The sequence below is a fragment of the Aplysia californica genome, unplaced genomic scaffold (genome assembly GCF_000002075.1).
Source record: "Aplysia californica isolate F4 #8 unplaced genomic scaffold, AplCal3.0 scaffold00125, whole genome shotgun sequence".
Taxonomy (NCBI): Eukaryota; Metazoa; Mollusca; class Gastropoda; order Aplysiida; family Aplysiidae; genus Aplysia; species Aplysia californica.
In genome coordinates, this window is record NW_004797395.1 from 252,130 (window position 1) to 276,515 (window position 24,386).

The 24,386-nt window shown below is 37.5% G+C and overlaps 2 protein-coding genes across 3 annotated transcripts in view; one reads left to right on the forward strand and one right to left on the reverse strand.

Moving 5' to 3' along the window:
- Positions 1 to 8,263: 8,263 nt before the first annotated feature.
- LOC101849919 (partitioning defective protein 6) lies at positions 8,264 to 23,116 on the reverse strand. The gene is made up of 5 exons (XM_005096261.3): positions 22,891 to 23,116; positions 17,544 to 17,769; positions 15,703 to 15,977; positions 12,138 to 12,263; positions 8,264 to 10,259 (listed from the first exon to the last, which is right to left on the reverse strand). Exons 1-5 carry the CDS (start codon positions 22,951 to 22,953, stop codon positions 9,813 to 9,815), a joined length of 1,137 nt encoding a protein of 378 aa, XP_005096318.1. The 5' UTR covers positions 22,954 to 23,116; the 3' UTR covers positions 8,264 to 9,812.
- A 235-nt stretch (positions 23,117 to 23,351) lies between these two features.
- The window catches only part of LOC101850325, a 33,428-nt gene continuing 32,393 nt past the window's right edge, over positions 23,352 to 24,386 (forward strand). Inside the window, exon 1 of one of the 2 annotated variants that reach the window (XM_013081301.2) lies at positions 23,352 to 23,503. The gene's annotated coding sequence lies outside the window, so the exon portion shown is untranslated. The remainder of the gene's footprint in view (positions 23,504 to 24,386) is intronic. The other variant, XM_035969187.1, reaches the window with a different exon arrangement.

Consider the following 24,386-nt stretch of genomic DNA (forward strand, 5'->3'; position numbering starts at 1 on the left):
ACATATTGAGAGAAAGAGAGATGTCGGTGACCTAGTGGTTAGGCTCTCAGACTCCTAGGGACGAATCCTGTCAGAGGGCCGACGCTGTGTCCTTAACTTGGGAAATGCACTTTACTAAGTTTCCTCACCTCACCTGGGTAGGAAAGGGGGCCTGGCTATAGAGAGCCAAAGCTCTTGTCAGTTTGTTAGTGTCTGAGCGCTTAAAGAGCTGCTTGCACTGTTGTAGGCTTCCTGAGAAGCCGAGAATGTTTCTGAATGTTCTAATTCTGGGGTCTGTTGGGGTAATAATATAGAGTCAGGTGCATAGAGCTCAGAGCCGAGTGGGGATTTGCACTATGTATCAGAAACAATTTAGGCATCATTGGCATGACAGGCAAACATCACACCCATAGAATCCCAATGACCACAAAAAATAAAATGCAACAACTCAAAAAATCAATTTGAATAACAAGGGTGATATTTTATTATCAATAATATACATTCTATTTGTTTATAATATTAATCAATGTTCATACAAAATTGTTTCTTTAAAAAATACATGCAGCTATAAAAAGGGAGTGCAAGACAAAGGTAGACTTAATCCTGCAAGGATACTTGTATGTTATCGTATACAATTGCAACATTTGTAAAAGTTAAATTCATTATATCAGATTTCACCAGATTGGTTTGGAAATTGGCTTCCTTGGTGACAGGTTTTATTTATGTATTACTTTTAATCTTTTCGTTATCCATAATTGTCTAGTTGTCGAGCTATCAAGCAATGGAACTCATCCATAGGCACATCATGTTTAACAAGTCTGATCAAACTGCAAATTTGTTTTACTCTCAAAACCTTTAAATACAGCTAATTTGAGAATAAGAATGTAACAATGAGCACATTTGCTAGAAACAGCAGTACTAAAACAAGAATCCCCCTGCAAGAAAAGTTCACAAGTGCACTATTAATTCTACTTGAGAACACAAACTTTTCTCACTATATTTTTTGTTCTTCATTATCATGTTTCTTGTTATTTTCTGGGTATGTCACTGCCTTTTTTCTCGAAGTAACCACCAAAGCATAATGCCATGGATTAAAGATAATCTCCTACAATGTGTTTCAGTCAATGTCCTTAAACAAAACTTACTTACGCTAATTAAATAGCTAAATAGATTTCAGTATGAACACATCACTGACAAAATCCAGATAGAACTTTACATTCAAATATACATGATATTTTTCAGGAAAGGCTTAACAAATGTGACTGGTTCTATTTTTAATGAATAATTTAGGCGGTGAAATGTAGACTTATGGTGCAATGCTTTGGTCAAAGACAACAAAGATCTGTAGGTACGAAATCTTTTAATATACAAGCCTTTGCTTCTATTCCTAACAACCTTGTGAACTGCTAAGGAAAACACACCATTTATACATGTGTTGTCTAAAATATTTCAGTGGGCTCAAATTGCTTCTTTAAAATTCCTCCTCAGAGTAAATACAATTTTTTTTAAATGGCATCACCAATTGCATTTTGAGTTTTAAAAACAACCCCAACAACAATCAGCTTTATACATCTCTATAACAAGAAGAAAAATCATTGTTTGAAAAGGAAGAGAAAAGCCAAATAAAATCATATGGAAAGCATGATTTGTCTATCAAAATACATCATACGCATTTTTTTTATGTGGAGGATTTATATTCAGCAAACTAGTTAATTTGAAAGTCCAGGCTCGGTTAAGCAAAAGGTTCTTGTGAAAATAAAAATGACCACATGTATAACAGTTGTCTTTCACTAGAATATCATGTATTTATGGTAAAATATTTCAACACCCCAGACCATACACATTAATAAAAACACACTTCTGGCTGCACGGGTCAAAATGTAAGGAACTGTAATTATATGTAGTAATAAGTAGATATAGAACCCACCACTTTCAACATTTTATGTAAAAAGCTCTCACTAAGACAAGAGCATGTGAATTTTCCTGTATATCAGTATCAGCAAAGCTGCCAAAGCATGCATATCAAGAATCAAATTTGATTCCATATAATATATATATATACATATATATATATAGATAGATACATGCAAATTGCTCTAATCAAATATTAACCGATGCTTTGCTTCTTGGACACTGTAATAAATTACAATTCATTTTGAACTCGTGCCTGGCACGACCGTCTCACTGAGAGACAAAACGTTATCAGTGTATGCCAACACACCAGGAGTGAAAGTGATATGAAACATAATGGAATGCAAGAATCAGTATTTTTGTTTGGGCTCAGTGGAGTAACAAGATCAGCGCATGCCAAGGAATAAAGAGGCACCTGCTCGGAAAAATGCTGCATGGCCAACATATACATTCTAATCATATATTTACAAAAATGCAAAAACTGTCACTCTACACTTTTGAAGACCAGTGAGCATTCCTAAAGCACAACATTCATTACATAGATGGACCCAGTAAGAGCTACACTGATTCTGCAAAGGAACAATCCGAACTACTTCTATGAGACAAAGAAAAAGAAAGGAAAGCCATTGTCTGATAAATTGATACTGACCATTACAAAACATATAATAAATAATAAGTTTATCATACTTGGAACAAAACTTCTGTTAAGGATTCCTCTGGGTAGTTGACCTAAATTTGCATAAAATCTGAGCCCCATTTTGTCTTTAGCCTTAGGAAATTTGTTCTCAAGGGTCAGAGTAAAAAAGAATTAGGAAGATAAAATGAAAACAACATTTTAAACAAAGCCAGTAAATCTAAATAAACCCCAAATAATCTGACATTTCATGTCATCGTACAAAATAAGTTGTTCTTTGTAAGCATAAAATTACAAGTGAAAATTGTGACAACAAAATTTATTTCTAGATGAGTTAGCTGCAGATTACAAGTATCTTAGTAATATGTATATGTTAACGTCAGTACAATTTTCCTGAACATACATTTACTTTAACATTGAGCTGGAATGAGTTGTGACTATTATTTTGTCAAAACATATTTCCTTAAATAACAAACTTGAGCCAAAACATGATATGGTTCAACAGCTTGATGCTGGACATTTGCTAAGGATTCTAGTTTTCCTTAAGTTTTTTATTTTTCTTCATATACAAACTTGAAAATATTTTGAAGATGTATACAGATAAACACAGATTACTATCATAAACAATAAAACGGTAAGATAGATCACTAGCATTAAAAAAAAAAAAGGTCCTAAAAGCAAAACAGCACCGCCAGTCTTACTGACAGTCGGGATGAAAAAAGACACACTGACAGAAACAAAAAGTTCGAGACAGGTGGGACATCAAGGCACAGGAGCAGTTGCCCTCACAATCAACGGAATGAGGACAACAAATGAGCATGATTTTGACTGTAAGGTGCGGGAAGAGCATGCAATAATAACACGACAAGAACATCAACCAGAAGCGATAACCTGTTTGAATGATACGGAGGACAGAAGCCTGTGACTTACATGAAACACGAAGTTCGTGAGCACCCCCCCCCAATAAAAGTCCAAACAGCAGACTGTATATCTAATGTAAGCTCTATTATTTTTTTAAAAACTGCTAGCACATCATGGTGATGACTTGAACTAACATTTTTTTTGCACCTCTATCAACATAATTTAGATCATTTAGGAGGAGGGCTTCCAACTCTTGCCTATCAGTGTCAATGCTGGCTGAGAAGGATGCAACATCCCAGCAGAAAGACCTGAGATACTCCAAAATCGAACTCTTGGTCTCCTGCATGCCACAGCGAAGCGCCTAACCGTTACACCACAGATGTTGGTGAATTAACATTTGTGGCATGGTGCCTTGGAACACTTGATAGACAAACTGAGTCCAGAAAATGAGCTTCTATCTACTGACATTCTTTTTTTCACAAATGAAAGAATAACAAATTTAACCAGCACCTCTTCACATATGACACATGATTGCATATATTTAAGCTCTCAGAGCCACATTTGCTGAACCATCTGAGATGAGTTACTGAGCACAGCAGTGTAGTACAAAAAATAAACCAAACACCAGGAAAAAACAAACAACTCAGGAATGTTGGCAAAACACACACCACAAAAAAGGAAAGAAAAAAAAAGAGAGGAATTGTCACAACGCTTAATTGAGCTTTTTTGTTTCATTGTAGCCTTTCCAAATAGTTAAAATAAAAAAAAACCCATGGATGCCCCGCCACCTTCTCAACATATGGACATAAAGCAGGCCTCAGGGAACATAATGAACAAATATCAAGAGTACAAAATAGCCTAGATCCCAACCGACATATATTCTGTAGCAGGTAAAACTTTTCCACTTCCATCTCTTAAAAAGCAGTTAACTGTATGGTGAGTTGCAATCAATGGTTGGTTAGACAGCACAACAATGTCTATGCTCTGCCAAGAACAGCATAAATAAAAAAAGAACTAGAGCACAGAAAAACTATCCACTCCCTCAAACTGAATAATTAATTCGAAGAGAATGGAATTCATACAACTATTGGGAAGATTTTACACCTCTACAGACGAATTCTTCCAAAAGTTTCACACCTCTCTTGACACAATTTAAATAATTTAAGAGGCCAATCTCGACTGAGTGGGATATGGCATCCCAGCAGGAAGAAAAAAGGGCAATGCTTTCTCACTCAGGAATACAACTCAAGTCTTCGGTGTGAATAGTAGGCAAAATCCTTATTGCCTGTTCATATTTTTCCGACCATACTGGAACTTTTTAATCTAACAAAAACTATCAACACAGTGAAGTCATTTAAGGGAACTCAAATTGAGCCCAGGACTAAAATACCACCATACCCAAAACCTGCTGACACTGTATTTTTAGAAAATAACTACTAGATCTAAAAGCAGGAAATCAATATCTAAAGTGAGAGGCGCAAACTACACATGGTCAGTAAAGAGAAAAGAATAAATCTAGGGAAAAAAGGAAACTGACAAGCATCCAGTAAGAATCTATCCCACCTCTTTGATATGCAAGGTCTCTTGGTGAAATCAGGCGTCTGTCAAATAATGAAATTGAAGAAACCATCATTTTTTCACATGTTAGGCAATTTTTATCATATTTCTTTAGGGGGCCTCAACACCTTCTATGTCCATAAAAAACGTATTTTGGAGTGGATATTGCTGAAAAATGTTGAGGGGGCTCTTGTGGTCTAAAGGTTATGGTGTTAGCCTCTCATTCAATAGGTCTCGTGTTTGAAATCTGAAAGCGACGGAAAATTTTCCCCTTACACCTCCTTTCCTGCTCTCTAATTATGTTCTGTCGTCTGCTTTCATCGCCACTTTGTGCCCCCCCCTGAGCTCCTGACTCTTTCTGCAGCTTTTCAACCACTACTCCTTGGCTCCTTCTTCCTGCAGTCTTTCAGCTACACCCCTGATCTTAGGGTGGGTAAGACTGAACACCTGGCCTTATCAAATAAGGGCGAAAAATCTTCCAGGTCCCCTGTGTAACATTCGCAATTTAAGATCTATCCCTTGGTGGTCCCAAAATCGATAAGACATTAAGAGTAGGCTTCGGCCGCCTCCCGGGCAGAATAAAAAATTTCCTGCCAACTAAAAATGTTAACGTGTCCGTTGCTTTCATATATATGACCTTACTTGCAGTTGACAGTGCCGTAAAACACATACCAAAACAAACAAAAAATGAAAGAAAGAAATTAAAAAGGTTGATTAAAGGTACAAAATACGTAAATTTCAATTTCCAAGGACACTCAAGCTGTGGAAGTCACCACACTTTGCCAGCCATTTTCTTGTTTTAATTTTAATTTTGACACCATGTGACCCCACCTCCTTCAATTGCAAATATCTCCACTTCTTTTATATTCAAGATAGATGGGTATTTTTTCATTATAAGTAAGGCAAAAGAACAGATTCTAAGATTGTATCAATAACCCCTAAATCAGTAAATGCCCCAAAACTGACGAACACCTGATTCCACCTTGTCACATATATCCCCCCCCCCCCCCCCCCCCCCCCACCATTTCAAAATTCCATTCTCCGGATTTCAAAGTTTATCAAGAAACGTGTGACTTTTAGGGGGGTGGGGGAAAGACCTGCATCAAATACAACATTCAAACCTCATGACTAGTGATCCTGAATCCAATTTGGAGAAAAGAATTGAAAAGGACAGAACAACAAATGTTTATAAAGTATAAAGTAAAAGACACAGGCATAGCTCATAGCAGTGACTACTGCAGGCATCTTATTATGAAGTATAGAGTAGTTGATGTATATTTGTGTGAAGGTATTTATCAAGTGTAGAGAGTAACCCAACTAACCAAGAGAATAAAGAGGAATTCTAATAATATTGGACACTACGTCTATGATCTTGTAAATACTAATTTCAGAATAAATGTCATGCATCCTACTTTAACAGACGAACTCTTCCAAAAGTAATTTTCACAACAAATTTTCAGTCACATGGTTTACTTAAGCAAGGGGAATTTGTACAAGGTACCGGTATTGACATTTACAATTGACAGCATTGCTTTAATCCCTTATGGAGTAAAAAGCTGATTATGGCAATCAGACATATTTCTGCCATAATGATTTCCTCCACAACACAAAACCTTCCTGATGAGTTTAGCTCATTGCCAAAGAAGAAACAATTTGCAACTGGAAGTATGTACTATACACACCGTCAGTGGCAAAATAAGGCCCCAATGTGGGACGGAGACAACCCTGTACACGTTACATCGGAAACCAGACAAGTCACAGGAAAACATTCACAGTCCGTACCTGAATAGAACATACACTCAAGAACAACGTACATTTTTCTAGACCCCAAGCCCCCTAAGGAGTTTCCCATGGTGCACCATGACCACAACAGATATGTTTTCTGCTACAATCAGGGCATGCAACACAGAAAGTGTTTTAATGTAACATGTGTTCACGCATGGTTACTATTTCGTACAATGTGCTTTTCTTCTAAGAACAACAGAATTAATATGTGATTAGCACTTCCAATTCTTTTTGCTTGCAAGTTGGCGTTTTAGAGACAAAGTTAAAGTGATGAGAGAGACGAGTAGCACCTGGTAGAGATAGGAAATGATCAAAGTAGTTTGGTGCAGTTACAACTTTTAAATTCAGTACATAGATTACTTACATTTTTTACACTTACATTCAAATAACAAAAACTAGCTGACAAGTCCCTAAAATAAATGCATCAGGGTAAGAGAAACAAAATACATTTGCAATACTGAATTCTCATAATTTTTGTAATCAATACAGTAAATCGCTCATCCAACAAAGTCTGACATTGTTAATGAAGAATTACAGACCCGCCTTGGCTTTTCTACAATCCGAGCTATCTCATCACTAACACAAGTAAATTAGTGAGCTCCAAGATCGGAATGTAATGAACTGAGCCATCGTTCATCTTTACAAAAATTAGAAGCATATCCAAGAAAATTCATGTCTCTCTCTCTCTCTTTGTAGAATTAGGTCTAGTTTTTGCAACAAAGCATACCACTAATCTCATTTCACCAAGAAAATTGTATCTATAGGTATTTCCCTAATTTTCAACAAGAACTCATTACGACCAAAAGAGCAACCACTTTCAGCACCATTGCCAGAATTCTACTGAAAAAGACCAAAGTTCAACCCGATTCCACACATCCTAACCCCTTACAACACCAGGCTTTTTAGCCCTCTCTTCCTAAGGCCCAGCCATACTGAAGGAGTCTGCAATTCTTTTACAGACATTATATAAATTTTGTACTACTGCTTTTGTTTGAAGTTTTAGAAGACAACATGTTGAATATTTTTCAGAGGCAAATGGATAGATTATAGTAAAACTACTCGACAGGGTTTGAGGTGGCTAGAGCCCTATTCGGGAAGTATACGTAACAGAGGCCTCAGGAAACACAAACTCATGAGTGAATTATGTATCGCGACGTGGTGCAATCAGGCGCTCGTCAATATTTGGGCAGGTGGAGTTTTTTGTAACATCTGAAAGCTTATTAATTTGCCTCGCTTTCTATGAAAAATACATCCACTTAACTTGAACAGAAGTCGAAATATTTGCGATTGAGGGAGGTGAGGGTAGCATAATTTCAGAGGTAAAATTATCAAGAAAAAGGCCGCCAAAATTGTGTACCTTATATAGCTTAAATTAAGAGTCCTTGAAAACTGAAAATTTACATATTTTGTGCTATTAATCAAAGTTTTTCAGTAAAATCCACATGAAAATATGCTTTTATACGGACATAAAAGGTGTTGAGCCAAATTTAAAAAATTCGATAAAAATTTCCAAACTGCAGGCAAAATAAATGTTTCTTCGATTTCATAATTTTGACGAGAGCTTGATTCCACCACGATGCCTCACATATACATGACTGGGGCTGTAACGGTTAAAATAGATAACTATCATTTCAACATCAGCAGAGACAGGGACTTTACTTCTCAAAATACAACAAACATTTGCTAAAAAAAGAAGCCAAATTACATTACAATAAATTGCAATACCAACTACTAGTGTAGAATTACCCACTACCAGTGTACAATGAAAACAAAGCTCAATTTAAATTTCATATTGTAAAAAAAAAGTACACTCTACAGAAAATTAACAAAGAAAGATAAGAGACAGCAAACTCACAAAATGCAGCATAGAAGGTTGATACACAGATTCATTTTTACCCCCAAAACATGCTACCTTTTGTAACAATTAATGAATTTAGACTTGAGTACACAAAGACAGTATAAATCAATTTACATGAATCAACAAGTATCAAGGGCAAAATTCTATTCAGTGTGTGTGTGTATGTAATACGTGACAGCTTTTATCTTCATTATAGCTGAGAACATAGCTACCATTATCTATAACAGTTCTGAAGCATTAAAAAAAAGTGAAAGGCCACACTAAATTCAGTTTTCAAGTAATTTTATACCTTATATTAATTATGATTATCTTTCCCTAAACAGCTTCACTCATTTTTTTTCCACCAGTGGACACTTTAAAGGAATTCTATAATAGATTAGGTTTTTGTCTAATGATATAAGAATAAAAAAAGCATTCACCTTGTCTCAAGATCACATGACAGACGAGACTGGACTATTAAAAAAAAAAAAAAAAGAAGAAATATACAACAGCGGGGATTTGTTCGCACAAAATTGCACCAGAAAAGCATCCATTTTACATGTTGTGATTGCATTACAAGATAGGACAGAAGACACAGCTTTTAAGTAAAGATTATTGCTACTCTCTTCTTACAGTCACCCAATTCTTCAACAAACAAGGACCCATCTCCACTGGAAACAAGGCCACAAATAGCTATAAGAAAGATGTTTCTGTGATCCTTAGTGCGTGGTTCAGCTTCAATTGATCATTACAAGTTATCAAAACTCATGGTCTTTGAAAGTTTTGAAAACACCAGTCCTTTCAAGAAAAAGAACTCCACCATTAATAAACAAAACAAAAACCAACTTACTTCCTTACAGCCTTTGAAAGAGTCAGATACACAGCATGAAAAGTTTTCACATTGAGAGATACATGAAAGGAGCAATATGTTCTCAACCTATGAAAACATATAGAATAAATGCAATTTGTTTTGCTTTGGAACGCGCGACCGGTGACATCACTTTCCTAAGAATGAGTATTGTATTTGATCCACTCAAAATGAAACTTTACCTTAAAATATCAATATTAAAATTTAAAAAACTGATAAAATATATTTCACTGCCTCGAAAAAGAAAAAGAAAAAAAAATCACAACCTGGTCAGTGTGACTTGGACTCAGCTCAGGAACTTAAGAAACTCAGAAACAACCTTGTTCGCTTAGAGTAATGAACATTCCCTCTGCCTCTGATCACAACCATAAAATCCCAAATTACAGCGTAACAATAGGGTCATCGTTCTCTTTCTCAACTTCAGAATTTTTCACTTTTTCTCTTTTTGCTTTGCTTCCATTGTTGTTATTGCTGGATGCGCCCTTTTCACTGTTTTCACTTTTCACAAATCCTGGGTCACTCGCCGAACTTTTATTGTCTTTACTGGATGATTCCCCAATACTTGTGGGGGGCTCGGTGGCCGTAGGTGACAGATGGTCATGAATCTCATCCTCATCGTCCACTTCCGGCACAGGTTCATTGTCAAACGATTTTGCTGAATGGTAAGAGATATTGGAAGCCTGAGATTGGTGGGAAATTTGCGAGGTGGAGGACATGTTGCTATGGCGACCCACAGCCCCCCTCTGAGGTGCCAGGGTCATGTGTTGGTTCACTGGCTTCACTGTGATGATTAGATTTGAACTGTTGGCCACCATCATGTCTGTAACCTGGGGTAAACAAAAAACTGCACAGTTAAAGAAAGTATAGGTGAAGAAAAATTACTGCATACCCTGAAACTATACTTCACATTCTTAGCAAATACACTTCTGCAAGCAGTTTGAATGACCCATCTGACCGTTTTGCAGATGGATGTTTGCTCGAAGGTGCAAATACCATTGGCAAACAAGTCTATGGTATATTAAACCTCAAAGTAATGAGTTTTCAAACATATTCTGAGAGGTAAGCAGAAGGAAATTTAAAATGTTATTCATAGACTAGAAAAAGATGATTACTCAGTTTGGTTAAATCTCTTCAATTCTGTTAACATACTGAGATCCATCAAATTTGAATTTCCAATTCTTAGATTACAGGAGAACCTCCAGTGGAAGACAGTTAACTGACTCTGGCCCATTCTAAAAGAAACTAAAGATACAGGCTCAGGGCTCCCCTTTTCAGGCCAACGTAAGAGGTTCCTTCACCCTTTACTTTTCTATCTTAAGGGGTATATAAATCCTTATTTTAGAAACTTACAGGGTCGTTGGTTAATGTCTGACAAACTAATCTTCAAAAGTCAATTATTTCCTAATTTTATAGTAAGAATTTTTGCACAGACACAGAGTGACAATAACTGACTGAATGCTAACGATTTTTAATTAACTGTAATGTTTCATTGTAACAATAAGAAATAAACAAGTAATATCCCAGTTGTGTTCACTGGGGTGGAACGCTGGTGGTGGTTGGGCCAATATAAAATCATTGACTCAGCTTTGGGACAGAGAAGGGGGAAAATGATGATTGCTTGACATACACTACCTATGTTTTAACAATGACACTCACCACGCATCACCAAAACTTAAAGGGGGTAATCTGCAGGTTTAATGTGTAATATACGCACATCTGCGCGTAATGGGGAGCCCTGCAGGCTGCAGGGGAAAAAATGGCATTCGTCACAATCTAAAATAGTTGACTTTGGTTGAACAACCGTTTGACTTATCAATTTTGTCCATCAGTACCATTTTTATCAGAGATAGCAATGATCATGTCTGAATAATATATTTAAATCAGCCATACACGAACGGGAAAAAAGTAGCATTGGTCAAAGAAAAAATACTGAAAACTGCCGCCTGTATTCCAGGTATCTATCCGGACTACTTTAGTCCTTTCCATGTATGGCTGTTTTAAATGTGTTATTCAGACATGACCATAGCTGTCTGTCAAAAAAATAATATTGATGGACAAAACTGACCAGCCAAACGGTTGTTCAAACCAAACCCCTGCAAATGGCCACTACACTTCTTCAAATGCCAGATCTGAAACACACATCTGCGAACATGGTTAGCCACTCATTTCTCTGCTCGGATGCTCTCAAACAAACTGAAAACTATCTTTGTCTTTTCCTGTTACCCATCTGTTCAAATTCTCCACGTAAGTTATTTTAATTTTAGTAGTTGTCTACCTTTGCCTCTTATACCTTTTGCTTTCCCAGTGAGAAAAAGAAGTTCACGGCATCAATATCAATTCAAGTGACTGGGAAACTGTACTTGTCTCTTCCTGATTGTTTATATCAGTGACAGTCCCATAGCGCAAGACACAACATCACATATAGCTAGATGGAATACCAGGATACTATGTTTAGTTTTAGAAGAGGTTTCACAGTGCTCGCAACTGCAAAAGTTCATATGAGCACCAGAAGATTAGAGGTGTTACAAGAGAGTAACAAACAAAAAAAAAGAAGAAGGGGAGACAAGGACGATAGATATTTGATAGGAAAGAAGAAGCAAACTACACCAGGGCACCCGTCAACCACCCACCCAGTATACTATTAGATCAACAACAAATCACAACGGAGTATAAAGAGACGGTCAGTAAAAGTGAGATATCGGTACCTGATCAAGTTTCTTGCCTGCCACTTCAATGCCATTGACCTCAAGCACTTCGTCATTGACAGCTAGCAAACCTGTACTCTCTGCAAGGCCTCCAGGTACCAGGCGAGAAATAAAAATGGCAGGGACCTGCAAAACATCAATTTCATGAAAACTTTAAACACTGCAATTACATGTATTATATATTAACTTATCTAACATAATTTTTGTTTATATGAATGTCTCCTTCTGCCACAATACATATCTATGACAGCTCATCTACAAATCCAAACTGTAGAGAACAAGGAATTCTAGCTCAGCATGATTTAAGAATAAACAAAGAACATTTAAACATTCTGTTCAGCCCCAATGTACATGCAATAAAGGAAGAGCGAAGAGATTTTAAAAAAAAATGTTCCATGAGTATACAACTATGAGCACTGAATTCAGTTCTGTACTGTTATCTGCTACAAAAAATTTAATAAAATTTTAATGTAATTAATCTAAAAAAGCACTACAAAAAGTTATCAACGGTGATGCTGAAAAGCAATTAGGAAGAAAATCATTTACTACAAGCCCGCCCACTGCTTGAGGCATTTAGAAGGAAATATGGGTGCAACCCTTGGCAGGGAGACCCAAAGCTCTACCGGAGCCTGGAGGATCTGTGGCCAACAGCAACCTTTGCACTATAGATAGGGATGTCTATTTATACAGATGAATAAGAAGAAGAAAAAGAAGAGGTGTTTAAGGTAGTGAGTGAAAATAATATTAACAAATCTATGCTTTGCATTCAATTATGACAAACGATAGAATGCTGGTCAATCTCTTGTTTACGAACAAACCCCAAAGTAACAAACCCAATCTAGGTGAAACTGTTAAGACAGTAATATAATAAAAGATCCAAGATAGGGTAGCTTTCTAGCTAAGAGCATTCACTAGTCTCTTATTTGTTTTGGTGAGACTGAAAAGAGGTGGCCACTGAACTAAGACACACACAATGTTCAGCAGACAGAAAATAATAGTCCTCTAACAAGATGAAATTCTTGTTATAGAGTGCACACACACACATATACATATATATATATAATATACATATATATATGAGCCATTGCCAAAACGTGGGGAAAAACACACACATCTCACATTAGTGTGCATAAAATGTGATGCATTAGTATTTATTCCTCCAAAACGTATACACACGTCAAATATAGGATGTAGAACCTGCATTAGCAGTTTCAGACCCCATGTCAGCTTTATAATCTTGAGTTTGTAAATTTTGTGCCAAAAATGTTCGTTTTTTAGTGATTCCTGGAGTGTCATTTTGAGCACACCAATGCAAACTTCCAAGAATGTCCAAAATTTAGTATTTTTGGGTGGGTTTTTTTTACGTGTGCTTTGATCCTATGCTATTTGTCATTGAGAAAGGTTAACTTGCCCAAGAAATCGGTTTATTTGTTTGCAAATAGACGAACAATTCGGATTACTTGTGCGTCTGTCGTGTCGTCACGGACTAGGTGTTTTAGAAAACACCATTATTTTTCAGTAGAATCACCGTAGCTGGTTAAATCTTTTTGCCTATCGTCGTTTATTCAATACTTCAAAAGCCGCGATGAGCAAAAGGAACATCGGGTTCCTAGATCTATGATTTCGGTCGGCTGTTTAACATTCGCCGTTATTGTCGTCAATTTGCGACGTGCCGGAAGTCCGAATTTTGCCCACTTTTGTTTTGAACGGGTCATCAACAGTGCCCGGATATAATTGTTTTCTTGAGTGACTTCCCCTTACCCGCTTCCCCTGAACAACGGAAGCAACGGGGGAAACAGAAAAACGAAAGTAGTCATTGCCTTCAGCGTCCGGTGACGCACAAGAATTTTGCGTTGAATGTGACGTACTGGGCTGTTTTGCGTGTTTTTAGGCTACTCTGTTGAATATTTTAGTGAAACTGCGGTGTTTACACTGGATTCCTGGAACAAGAGTGTGATGTGTGAACAAACTTCGAGAGATGGATCATTTCTGTGGTTATAGATTTAGCTTTTGTGCTCAGTGATGACGTTTGGGGTGTCGTCATGCAGCCGTACAAGACTGACTGACGTACTAGAAATTACATTGTCCTAAGAGCAAACATTTTTAAAGTAATGTGTGCTCTCTTTACTCAAACAAATAAACAAACATGTCCTTGTTTATCTGTCTAACTCAAAAATACACATTTGTTCTTTGTTGGTATGATATACCTTTTTCCAATACATTGTGTCATCATTGTTATGTACAAGTAATATTTGTCATCATTGCTAATATCAATAAGTTTTCAACATATATTTCATACATTCAAGATTCATTTAGAAGCAAAATACGCCTTTATTGATCTGTGTATCTCTTGGTGCAAATTTGTTCTTTGTAGGCATGATTTTACCTTTTCCCAGTACGTTTTGTCATCACTGTTATGTACGAGTACTGTTTGTCATAATTAGCAACATAATTGTGATCGTCCACTGTCTTTGATATGACCTGATATCTGTTTCAAAGCAAAAGAAACCTCTCCTGGTTTTTTTTAATTCTTAAAGTGTGTTTTTCTCCCTGGAGGCAAGACTTTTGTCTTTTCCTGTACATTGTGTCATCATTGTTATGTACAAGTCATGTTTGTCATCACTGTTATGTACAGGTCAGCTCAATTGATTTTGTGCTTTTGCCTCATATTAGTTTAAAAATTGTTTTACACATGTGTTTTTCTGGTACTGAGGCTTTGATTACTGTATTTGTACAGCCTTTCACTATTGTGATGTGTTGTCAATGATAATGTCCAATGTGTATCCTTTCTTGTACATAACAATGATGACATGTTCTGTGCACTGCGTCATTGTTACAAAGCTTGTCATTCATATTACCATTATGAATGGAGTTCATAGTGTACAAAGTCTTTGTTTACTAAACAAATGGAATTTAAAGTCCATAATTTGCCTTGCTGCTTATCTGTTTTTGTCATCACTGTTACATACAAGAAATACAGTGGTTGCCAAACCAATAGACCCATATCTCCAAAATCGTACATCTCCTTGCTCTGATACTCTAGGAATATGAGCACTAAATGTCAATCTGTGACTGACAGAAAAGAGAGTCAAATTGGTAAGAAAAAATTTTTTGCACCACTGAGTCTCAAGAGTCTCACATTTTGGCAATGCACCAGTGCAAAAAATTTTTTCTACTCAAACCTTATTTAGGGCTATCCACAGAGGCAATTACAGGAGGGCCACAACGTTCTTTTAACTTACCCAAGCAGGAGTTTACAGCGACAATTGAACAGATAAGCCTTTTCAAACATGGGCAGAAAATTAATCAGCCGTAAAGTGGTAAAAAATTGTTCTGAAAGAAATAACAGAATGTCGTAAATCATTATCCCCTTTCTTCACATTTCACTGCAAAAGGGAGTAGCACAGGCTGAGGCTTAGCTGTGCTCTGTCAGAAGACAACCCACCACAGAAACCATCGTGAGTTCAACATTGAGGAGGAGGAATCAGCAATGGACCTGTCCAGAGTAAGTACACCTTGTTCTACAAACAAGCTGAATACAAAGAAAACATTTCAAAGAACAAACCTTTTCTAGACCCTGTGGGGTGACCCGTACACTTGTGCCGTCTCGTATGTAAAACCCTAAAGGTTTATCAGATCCATTCTTCATAAGTTTCACTCTGCGATGAGTCTCAGGCACAATGTCCACATCAATTATAGCAGAAACTCTTCGGAAGTCTTCCATTACACTGATTTTAATGCGAGGCCTTGCTGCAGGTTCACCACTCATTAGCTTGGAAATTGGATTCCGCCGTTTCACAGGCTGTAATCCATATCCATACAGTTCTCCATAACTTTCACCTGAAAAGAAAACAAGAAATAATATACATAAAATCTAATTATGAACGAATGTCTAGCATGAATTTAAATCAAAATAAAGATCACACATAAAAACACATTATAAGACAAAAAACCCATTTCAAACTTAATTTTCGTGAAGTTTAATCGCTAGAATGCTATTCTCAGATAAAAATCTTACAAATTCAACATTACTGGTCTTGCTGTCTGAAACTATGAAAATAAATGAAAACTTCCATATCATTCCTTGCTGCATCAACAATAGGAAAATACCAAAATGACCCTGATAGCAAATTTGTCTCAAGAGCAAAAATCCCTTAAATATACCCAGCAACAAAAGTTGCGCAAGTCATATAGCTACTTAAAGACTCAGGTGTTTAATAACCGACATGACCAATTTTTTTTGTATTCAGTGATGTTGTGAGTTCATGTCACCAAACTGAGGCATTTTAGAAGGAAATATTGGTGCAACCCTTGGCAGGGAGACCCAAAGCTCTACCGGAGCCTGGAGGATCTGCGGCCAACAGCAACCTTCGCACTATAGATTTGGATGTCTATTTATACAGAAGAACAAGAAGAAGAAAAAGAAGAGGTGTGTAAAATAGTAGAGGGTTTTGCGGCGCTCGCAACTGCATAAGGTCATATGAGCACCAAGAGGCGGGTGTCAACAGAGAAGTCTTTACAGGGAATCAGACTTACTCTGCTCACCTCTCTAGCTTCAACAGTACAAGGTCTGCTTCAACTATCAAGGCACCCCGGAAATAGCGGGTCACAAGAGAGTGACAAACATACAAAAGAAAAAGAGGAAAATGACGATAATAAGGATTAGGAAAGAAAAAGCAGCAGTTCCCTGTTGTATATCAGGCACAGTTATGAGCGAGACATGATGAATCAGCCCATTTACAATTCTACTGTGCTTGAACGAGAAATGTCCCCCCTTTGGTAATGGCCTAAAGAAGGTAGTGAAAGAAAATAATGTAAACAAATCTATGCTTTGCATTCTACTATGATAGAATGCTGGTCAATCTCTTGTTTACGAATAAACCCCAAAGTAACAAACCCAATCTAGGTGAAATTCTTTAGACAATAATATAATTTGTAATGATAAGTGTTGATCATATAACAAATTACAGAATGCCAAAACTTTCAATCAAGACTTCCTAAAATCATAAAATAGCGCTTAACATTTCGGTATTTACCAGGCTAAAGTGTATTCTCTTTTAAGAGTGAGTACAGCTGGGGTACAAAATGTCTAAAAGAGCCACAAGAAATTATAAATAAAGAGATCAATATTAGAACCAACAGAAATCTACACCAGTCACAAGATGAAAGAGAAAGATATTTGAGCAAAAGTCTTGCAACATCAGAAGAGAGACAGAAACACAAGATGACCCTACGAAGTGCAGGACATCTCTCTATAATTTCCCTTTCACTCACTACAACTGGCATTTTCTAGCACCTAATTTTCTGATTAAGGACATGCCTCATCATCAGGTGGCTAAAATTGTAAACCAAAGCTATCGTGCCACCACAGATTACATAGACTTAATATGCACATTTTTGTTTCACCTTTTTTCTGCAGAATTACTTTCAGCCCAGGTCTTGCAGTGGTGAGCGCTTTTATAAAGTTTTCGTTGTTGTTGATAGGAAGCAGATCCATGTGCACAGGGTCAGTGTAAGTGACCACAAAGGGAGTGTCTATCAATCCATGCAACTCTTCCAAGAGCAGATAGAACTCATCGAACTGTGAAGTCTTGTTCTTGTCAATGGAAAACCTCCGGAACTCTGCCTCAAACTGAAAATAACAATGATGAAACAGTAACATGTTAAAAAAATTGGGCAAGTAAGCTTTAAAAAAATACAGTTGCCAGTGAATTTTTTTTTATTAAACTCAGTTTAACTTTGATTTACACTGCAGAGTACATACCGACAATTCCGTAGTACACGTTTTAATAAAAAAGACATATGAGAAAGCCACTGCTCCTGCACTTCTCACTACTACTATCTTTTAGCTGCAAAGAAGAAAAGGAGCCGGTTCAGTAGCCTGTCTAGCCTAAACCCCATCCAATCGACCAGTCTTATTCAAAGAATAAATCTCGCCTTATTGACCATGGTAATAACAGCACTGAGGGTATTTAGATCAAAGATGGTGGAGTTTACAAGCGCCCCCCCCCCCCCCCCCCCATTACAAACTATAACCATCAAAACATTTTTAATATGGCCAATGACAATCCCAAGCCAGTGTTGGTAAAAATAAACTCATTAGAAAAGAAATATCATGGTAGATCATCAAACAAACCAGAGACATCAAAGTAGACGGGCAACTTTATCAGGACCAAAGTAAATTTATGGGAAATGTTTACGGCGACTGAGACCCATGTTTCCACTTTGTTGAGCCTTGTTATGTTCCTTTGTTTTTGAAAGATTCACTTTTAGAAAATTTGAATTGCACCATTTAAAAAACATACATATTTCTTTCAAACACTCTTTTTCATCAAGATTTATTAATCCAATAATAGCGGAATCATCTGCAAACTTAAAATTAAGCGTGTTACATTTATATTTATTTCTATGATCGTTGATATTTTATACAAACTGGTGACAAAACACACCCCTGAGGACCGCAGGTGTTACAAAGGATTGAGTCAGATTTTGTGTTATAATTCAGCTTAATATATTGTGGTCTGCCTGTCAAAAATTCCAGGACCCATGCTGCGACATAATGACTGACTCTAGGATCCAAAAGTATGTTTAATGACAATATGCAAGTTTTTCACAGATTTCATGTGAAGTAGAAAGGTAGGCTTAGATGGCATTTTAAGAGCATCCTAATTCAGATGGACAGGTGTGATAAAAATATTGTCCTATTATCGATCCCAAGCCTAGGTCTAAGGACATGTAGTATGTAGGCTTGAGATTTGTGGTTGTAACAACTTTTCAAGGCTATTTTCCAAATTCTACACAATATTTTTGTGGAAATATGAGTTTTTGGCCTTACCCAGATGATCAATCTGACAAGACCTGGAAAATGGGAAATGGTGTCCTGAAAAGTGACGATAGACGTCCTAAGATCAGTCATAAAAAATGAACGCAACAAAAAAACAAAACAAATTTTAATGGTTTTCTAGTTTATTCGAAGCAAACACAACACAAACACAGTTTGAAAAATTGTTTATTTCAACAAAACATAAACTTATATAGGCATTGGAACATCTCACCACCTCAGTGCGCATAAAATTGTTAAACCTGCCTTATCCCGTAACGTAAAGTAAGAGATAACAAACTCAAACTCCAAAATAAGATCTACAGACTCTATATTTGACGATTGATGAGTCTACCTACGTAATGGGTTGCGATTTGGATATTTTAATGTTAAGACTTTTAACATTACTTATCAGTCACTACAAGCCCGATTCAAATTGAAAATTGAAAAGCTCAATCCCTTCACAACAAAGTGGAAACAAAATTTTCTCAGATAAATTTATAGAGAAAAGGTCTACACCCACTTCAGACCATTTTTCGGCTTTATTTTAAAGTTTTTTAGTGTGCTGAGAACGATTATTATTGGGGAAGGAAAATGGAAACAATTAGCTTGTAGTTTATAAAGCGAACAGAGCATTGTTCAAACCTTAAATATCTAAAAAGAAACCCAAACATACACCTGCCAAAGTTTTCAGTACTTCATGAAACTACAGCGAGCACCTAGCACACCTCTGTGATTGGCCCGAAATATAGATGACGCATTTCCGGCAACAATTTTTGTCGTCTTCCGGGGTGCCCCCCCTAGATTCTTGGATTTCCCTTGCTAGTAACTGTGGACTAGAACTGGCTGGGTTGTATTAATTTGTATTAGACTAGATCTAGACTAGTAAAACAATCTCAGCAATTCTCATTCCATTAATTTACCTTCTCAAAGTTGTACACACACACACAATTTCACAATGATTTGATGTTTTGGCAATTAGGATTGATATTTACAAGAAAATAATTGATTTGCAAGGGTTTCAGTGGCCACATGTGTGTTCTGCAGCAAAAATTATGGCAGTTTAGCCTTCGTATCAGTGTATATGTGTGTGGGTGTAAAAGTATAAATTTACCCTCTACTTTCTAACGGATAAATTATCTGTGTAAAAAAAAACCCCGAAGTGTATACAGACCCGGTAACCGGGAACAAAGTCACGAAGTATACAGACCCGGTAGGGGAACTCTTTTGTGATTTCTGAAAGTTTCAGTGCCCAGACCCGGTAGTGTGTGTGTGTGTGTGTGTGTGTGTGAAAGAGAGAGAGAGAGAGAGAGAGAGAGAGAGAGAGAGAGAGAGAGAGAGAGACAGACAGACAGACAGACAGAGAGAGACACAGAGAGAGAGAGAGAGAGAGAGAGAGAGAGAGCAGGGGGAAGTGCTTGCAAAATGTATATAACATGCCCCAGTTGGCAGGAGGGAATGAGAGAAAGATAGAGTGGGAAATGGCTGGGGAGAAAGAAAGGGCCACCTCCATTCTCACCCCGGGTGAGAATAGCGCAGGCGAGTCTTTTGGCTATTCTCATCCGGTGTGCGTACACCGTTATAGCCTAGATCTAGATTTAGATCTAGGCCAACCAATTTTGCGTTCACCCTGAACCACAGAATTCTACACTGTGATAACAGAAAAATCGTAGAATTCTGTGCCATGAACAAACGTTCCATTACTACTGTTAGTAGTGTTAGCCTAAACCTAAAAGCGTACAATTTTGTCTGTGGGCAGTGGAGAGAGAGAGAGAGAGAGAGAAAGAGAGAGAGAGGAGTAGCCCGAGAACTTCCGGGCAAAACAAAATGGCGACCCGCGTTGTTCGGCTCGATTCGAAAAGTTAAATAGCCGTAGCATCTGTATAGATGACCAAATTAATTTACTTTTGTGTTTTCACATCATTTCTTAACTTTATTTTGGTCAATTTGATCGTCCACACCGATAGACAGTATTCAGAAAGAGACAGAGAGAGAGAAGCGGGGAGGAGTAGATCTTGCGAGAACTTCGGGCAAAACAAAATGGCGACCCGCGTAGTTCGGCTCGATTCGAAAAGTGAAATAGCCATAGCATCTTTGTAGACGATCAAATTAGCTTACTTTTGTGCGATAAGGTAATTTTTTCTTTGTTTTTATCCATTTGATCATCTACACCAATAGAAAGTATTCCGAAACTAGGAAAAACAGGTCTTGTTTCACACTGGGTGAGATTAGCCAAAGGTGGCAAGTGTCTCACCCGGGGTGAGAGGTCTCTATCATTTTTATATTCTCACCCCGGGTGAGGACAGCCACTTCCTTGCTCTTCTGAAAGAAAGACAGAGATAAACAAAGAAATTTAAAAGAGAAGGCGAGCGATACACAGAGGAGAGAGAGAGAAAGAGAGAGAGAGAGAGAGAGAGAGAGAGAGAGAGAGAGAGAGAGAGAGAGAGGCAGAGAAATAGAGAGGGTGACTGCTTGATTGAAATTATGACATTGTTCTTTTCTTTAAATGAAATGGTGTGATTCCTCCAACTTCGAAACAGAGGAAAAACGGTTGTTCATCGATAAAAGACATCCGCAATCTTCATTTAAATCTACCTGGATCTAGATTTTAGATCTAAATTAGCAATGACAATGAAAAATCAAATTTTCATCCAAATTGCTTAAAAATGGGCTTAAATCAAAATAGAGTAAATTCTAAGAACTATGGTTTTTAAATTTTAAAAATCCATTGATAAATAAAAAAGTTATTGGGATTTTTGTTTGCAAAATGTTGGAGGACCTTCATTATACTTCATATAGGAAAAAATCGCCAAAATGTGGGACATGTTTTGATGTATGTTGAGGAAAAACTGAGTCAGTAATGAATTGGAGCATATGAATGAAACTTGGCATCTCCATGTGATTTTTAGTGCCGAATCTAGTTTTGCTATCACTTTTTCTATATATCTTCATTACTTTGGATCTTAAAGACTGATATTTGCGTGAAATTTGTTGAATTGCGTGACATCGTTTTTACCGCGACGCGATCACCCCTTCTAAAACTCAGTAATGCGCTATCGGGAAAACCCGCGATGTAGTCATCGGTGACCCATTTGGTTATAGGCAGCCAATCACATGCCGCCTAGCGATCACGCGCCTCTTTCGTGCCGGCACCTCGCGTTTGGAATGCGCGATCAAGTTTCTAGATCTAGGGATTTATCAATGGATGGGTGGTAATTTTAAGTTGGTACGGAAAATCGACTTAACGCAGAGATCTGAAATTTTACAGCAATAAAGAAGACATGTGGGGCGCTTGTGTGGTCAGCGATCAACCCGCAGCTCCGCTTAGTTTTCGAACCGCAGAGGAAATTCGCACAAACGCGGCAATAATATCTCCGGTTCTAGTAATCGTTCGGGATTATACGCTGGCATGTCGTTAGTTTAACCTTTCCTCTGGTTGGTTGCCGAGTATCATTTATTTTCGTTCAGGAGTTTTCCCGTAACTAAACGTGACGTAGAAGAGAGTCACTTCTGATTCCGAGCGGAGGCCGATTTCCGGCCCAAGGCGCAGCGGGCGATAGGCATTGCTATCTAAATCTAGATATAGGCTAGTCTCAAAAAAGATCAATGATTTATGTCTGTCTAGATCTAAACCGAGGCCATAGCGGCATAGCCATAGACTAGATCTGAAGAACCTTGGGCGCCTTGGTCTGCCCTGAGCCAAGTGGGCGCTGAGAAACTTTCTGAAATCCCAAGACTAGAGTCCCCCTACCATAACCAGGTCTATTGAATTGTATACTTCGCGTGACTTTGCTCCCGGTTACCGGGTCTGTATACACTCCCCCCCAAAAAGTAACAGGCCCCCTAGAACTCTAGATCTAGAATCTAACAGTAACACAAAGACTAGAGGAGTTTCAGTGATTGTTGATGAAAGTAAAAGTAAGAGAAGAATACCTTGCTCTTAATTTCGACGATGCCACCCGCAGAGCGAAAGGCAGATCTTGAACTTTTCGCCATGTTGAGCAACTAGAAAGATAGCTGACTACATATGAAAAGGAAGAGTCTGGCGTCTCAACATCTTTTTCTATGATGTATCACAGCAGTCAGCAGTGTACACAAACATTCTTTCTTGGTCTTGGTCCACACAGTACAGCGTACGGCGTACAGCTTCAGATACTTCCGCAAGAAAGTATGTATACTTCCGCATGAAGTTTAATATGATGTCATTTCCGGTTTCAAAAAGTTTAGAAAATGTATTTGCCGAATTGACAAACAGGCTTTCTTGAAATGACAATGAACTAGTGTTGAAATAATATCCTTGTTCCATCTATATTTGATAGAGACAATCCACATGTGCTCCCATTTGCTTGATTGAAAAGAACTTCTCAAATTCTCATATATGAATAAAACAGGATTTAATTTATATTTTTATAATTGCCTGGTGTCTTTCGCCTCAGGTCTATATCCACTGTCGTTTGGATAGGATATCTGGCAGCATTAGCGCGCAAAAACAAAGTCAAAAAACACAGTACACAGTACGGTACTTTCGCTTTCTGCCAAACTGAGAGTAAGTCAGACTTGACTTTTTAAAACTTGTAGTTTTTATTGACTTGTCTTTTATATACCCTAATTTCAAGGCGTAATCAAATTGTTTCTACTCATATCGAGAGATCTGATTAATTCCCCAATTTATTGGCATTATTACTACGAAGTGGCTAACCGTTCTTAAAGTACGGCCAGCCTGAGGCTGAGGAGAACTAGAATCTAGATATAGAATCTATATCTAGATCTAGATATATCTAGATCTAGATATTTAGATCTAGAATCTAGAATCTAGACGGCGATTGTCAAGATTTCCGCGTTTAATTCCGATGTGCGTCTTTCATAGCCTCAGGTATGTTTCGCTTTGGTCCCTAACCCTAACCCTAACCCTAACCCTGACCCTGACCCTACTAACCCTGACCCTAACCCTAACCCTAACCCTGACCAGGGTTAGGGTTAGGGTTAGGGACCAAAGCGAAACATACCTGAGGCTATGAAAAACGCACATCAGAATTAAACGCGGAAATCTTGACAATCGCCAATTAGACTGTCAGTCTAGCCGACTTTGACTTTGACCTACCTAGTCTAGATTTGGCCCTATCGACTCGAACCTGTTCAGTACACAGTACAGAGTACAGGTCTCATTAGATCTAGATCTAGATCTAGAATCTAGATCTAGATCTAGATCTAGATATCTAGTAATTATTCAGGTTTAAATAATGCCATTATGCAAGTCAGAAAGGCACCTTTTGTGGTTTTGTCTGAAATACGAATACTTTATAGTTTATTAGGCTTTGCAAACTAAAAATTTCATTTACAATTAGAAATCTAATTCCGTATGATACGCCTAGCCAATAATAGTAATTTAATTTAGTCTAGCCGTACTTATCTTTGGTCCTATTAACATG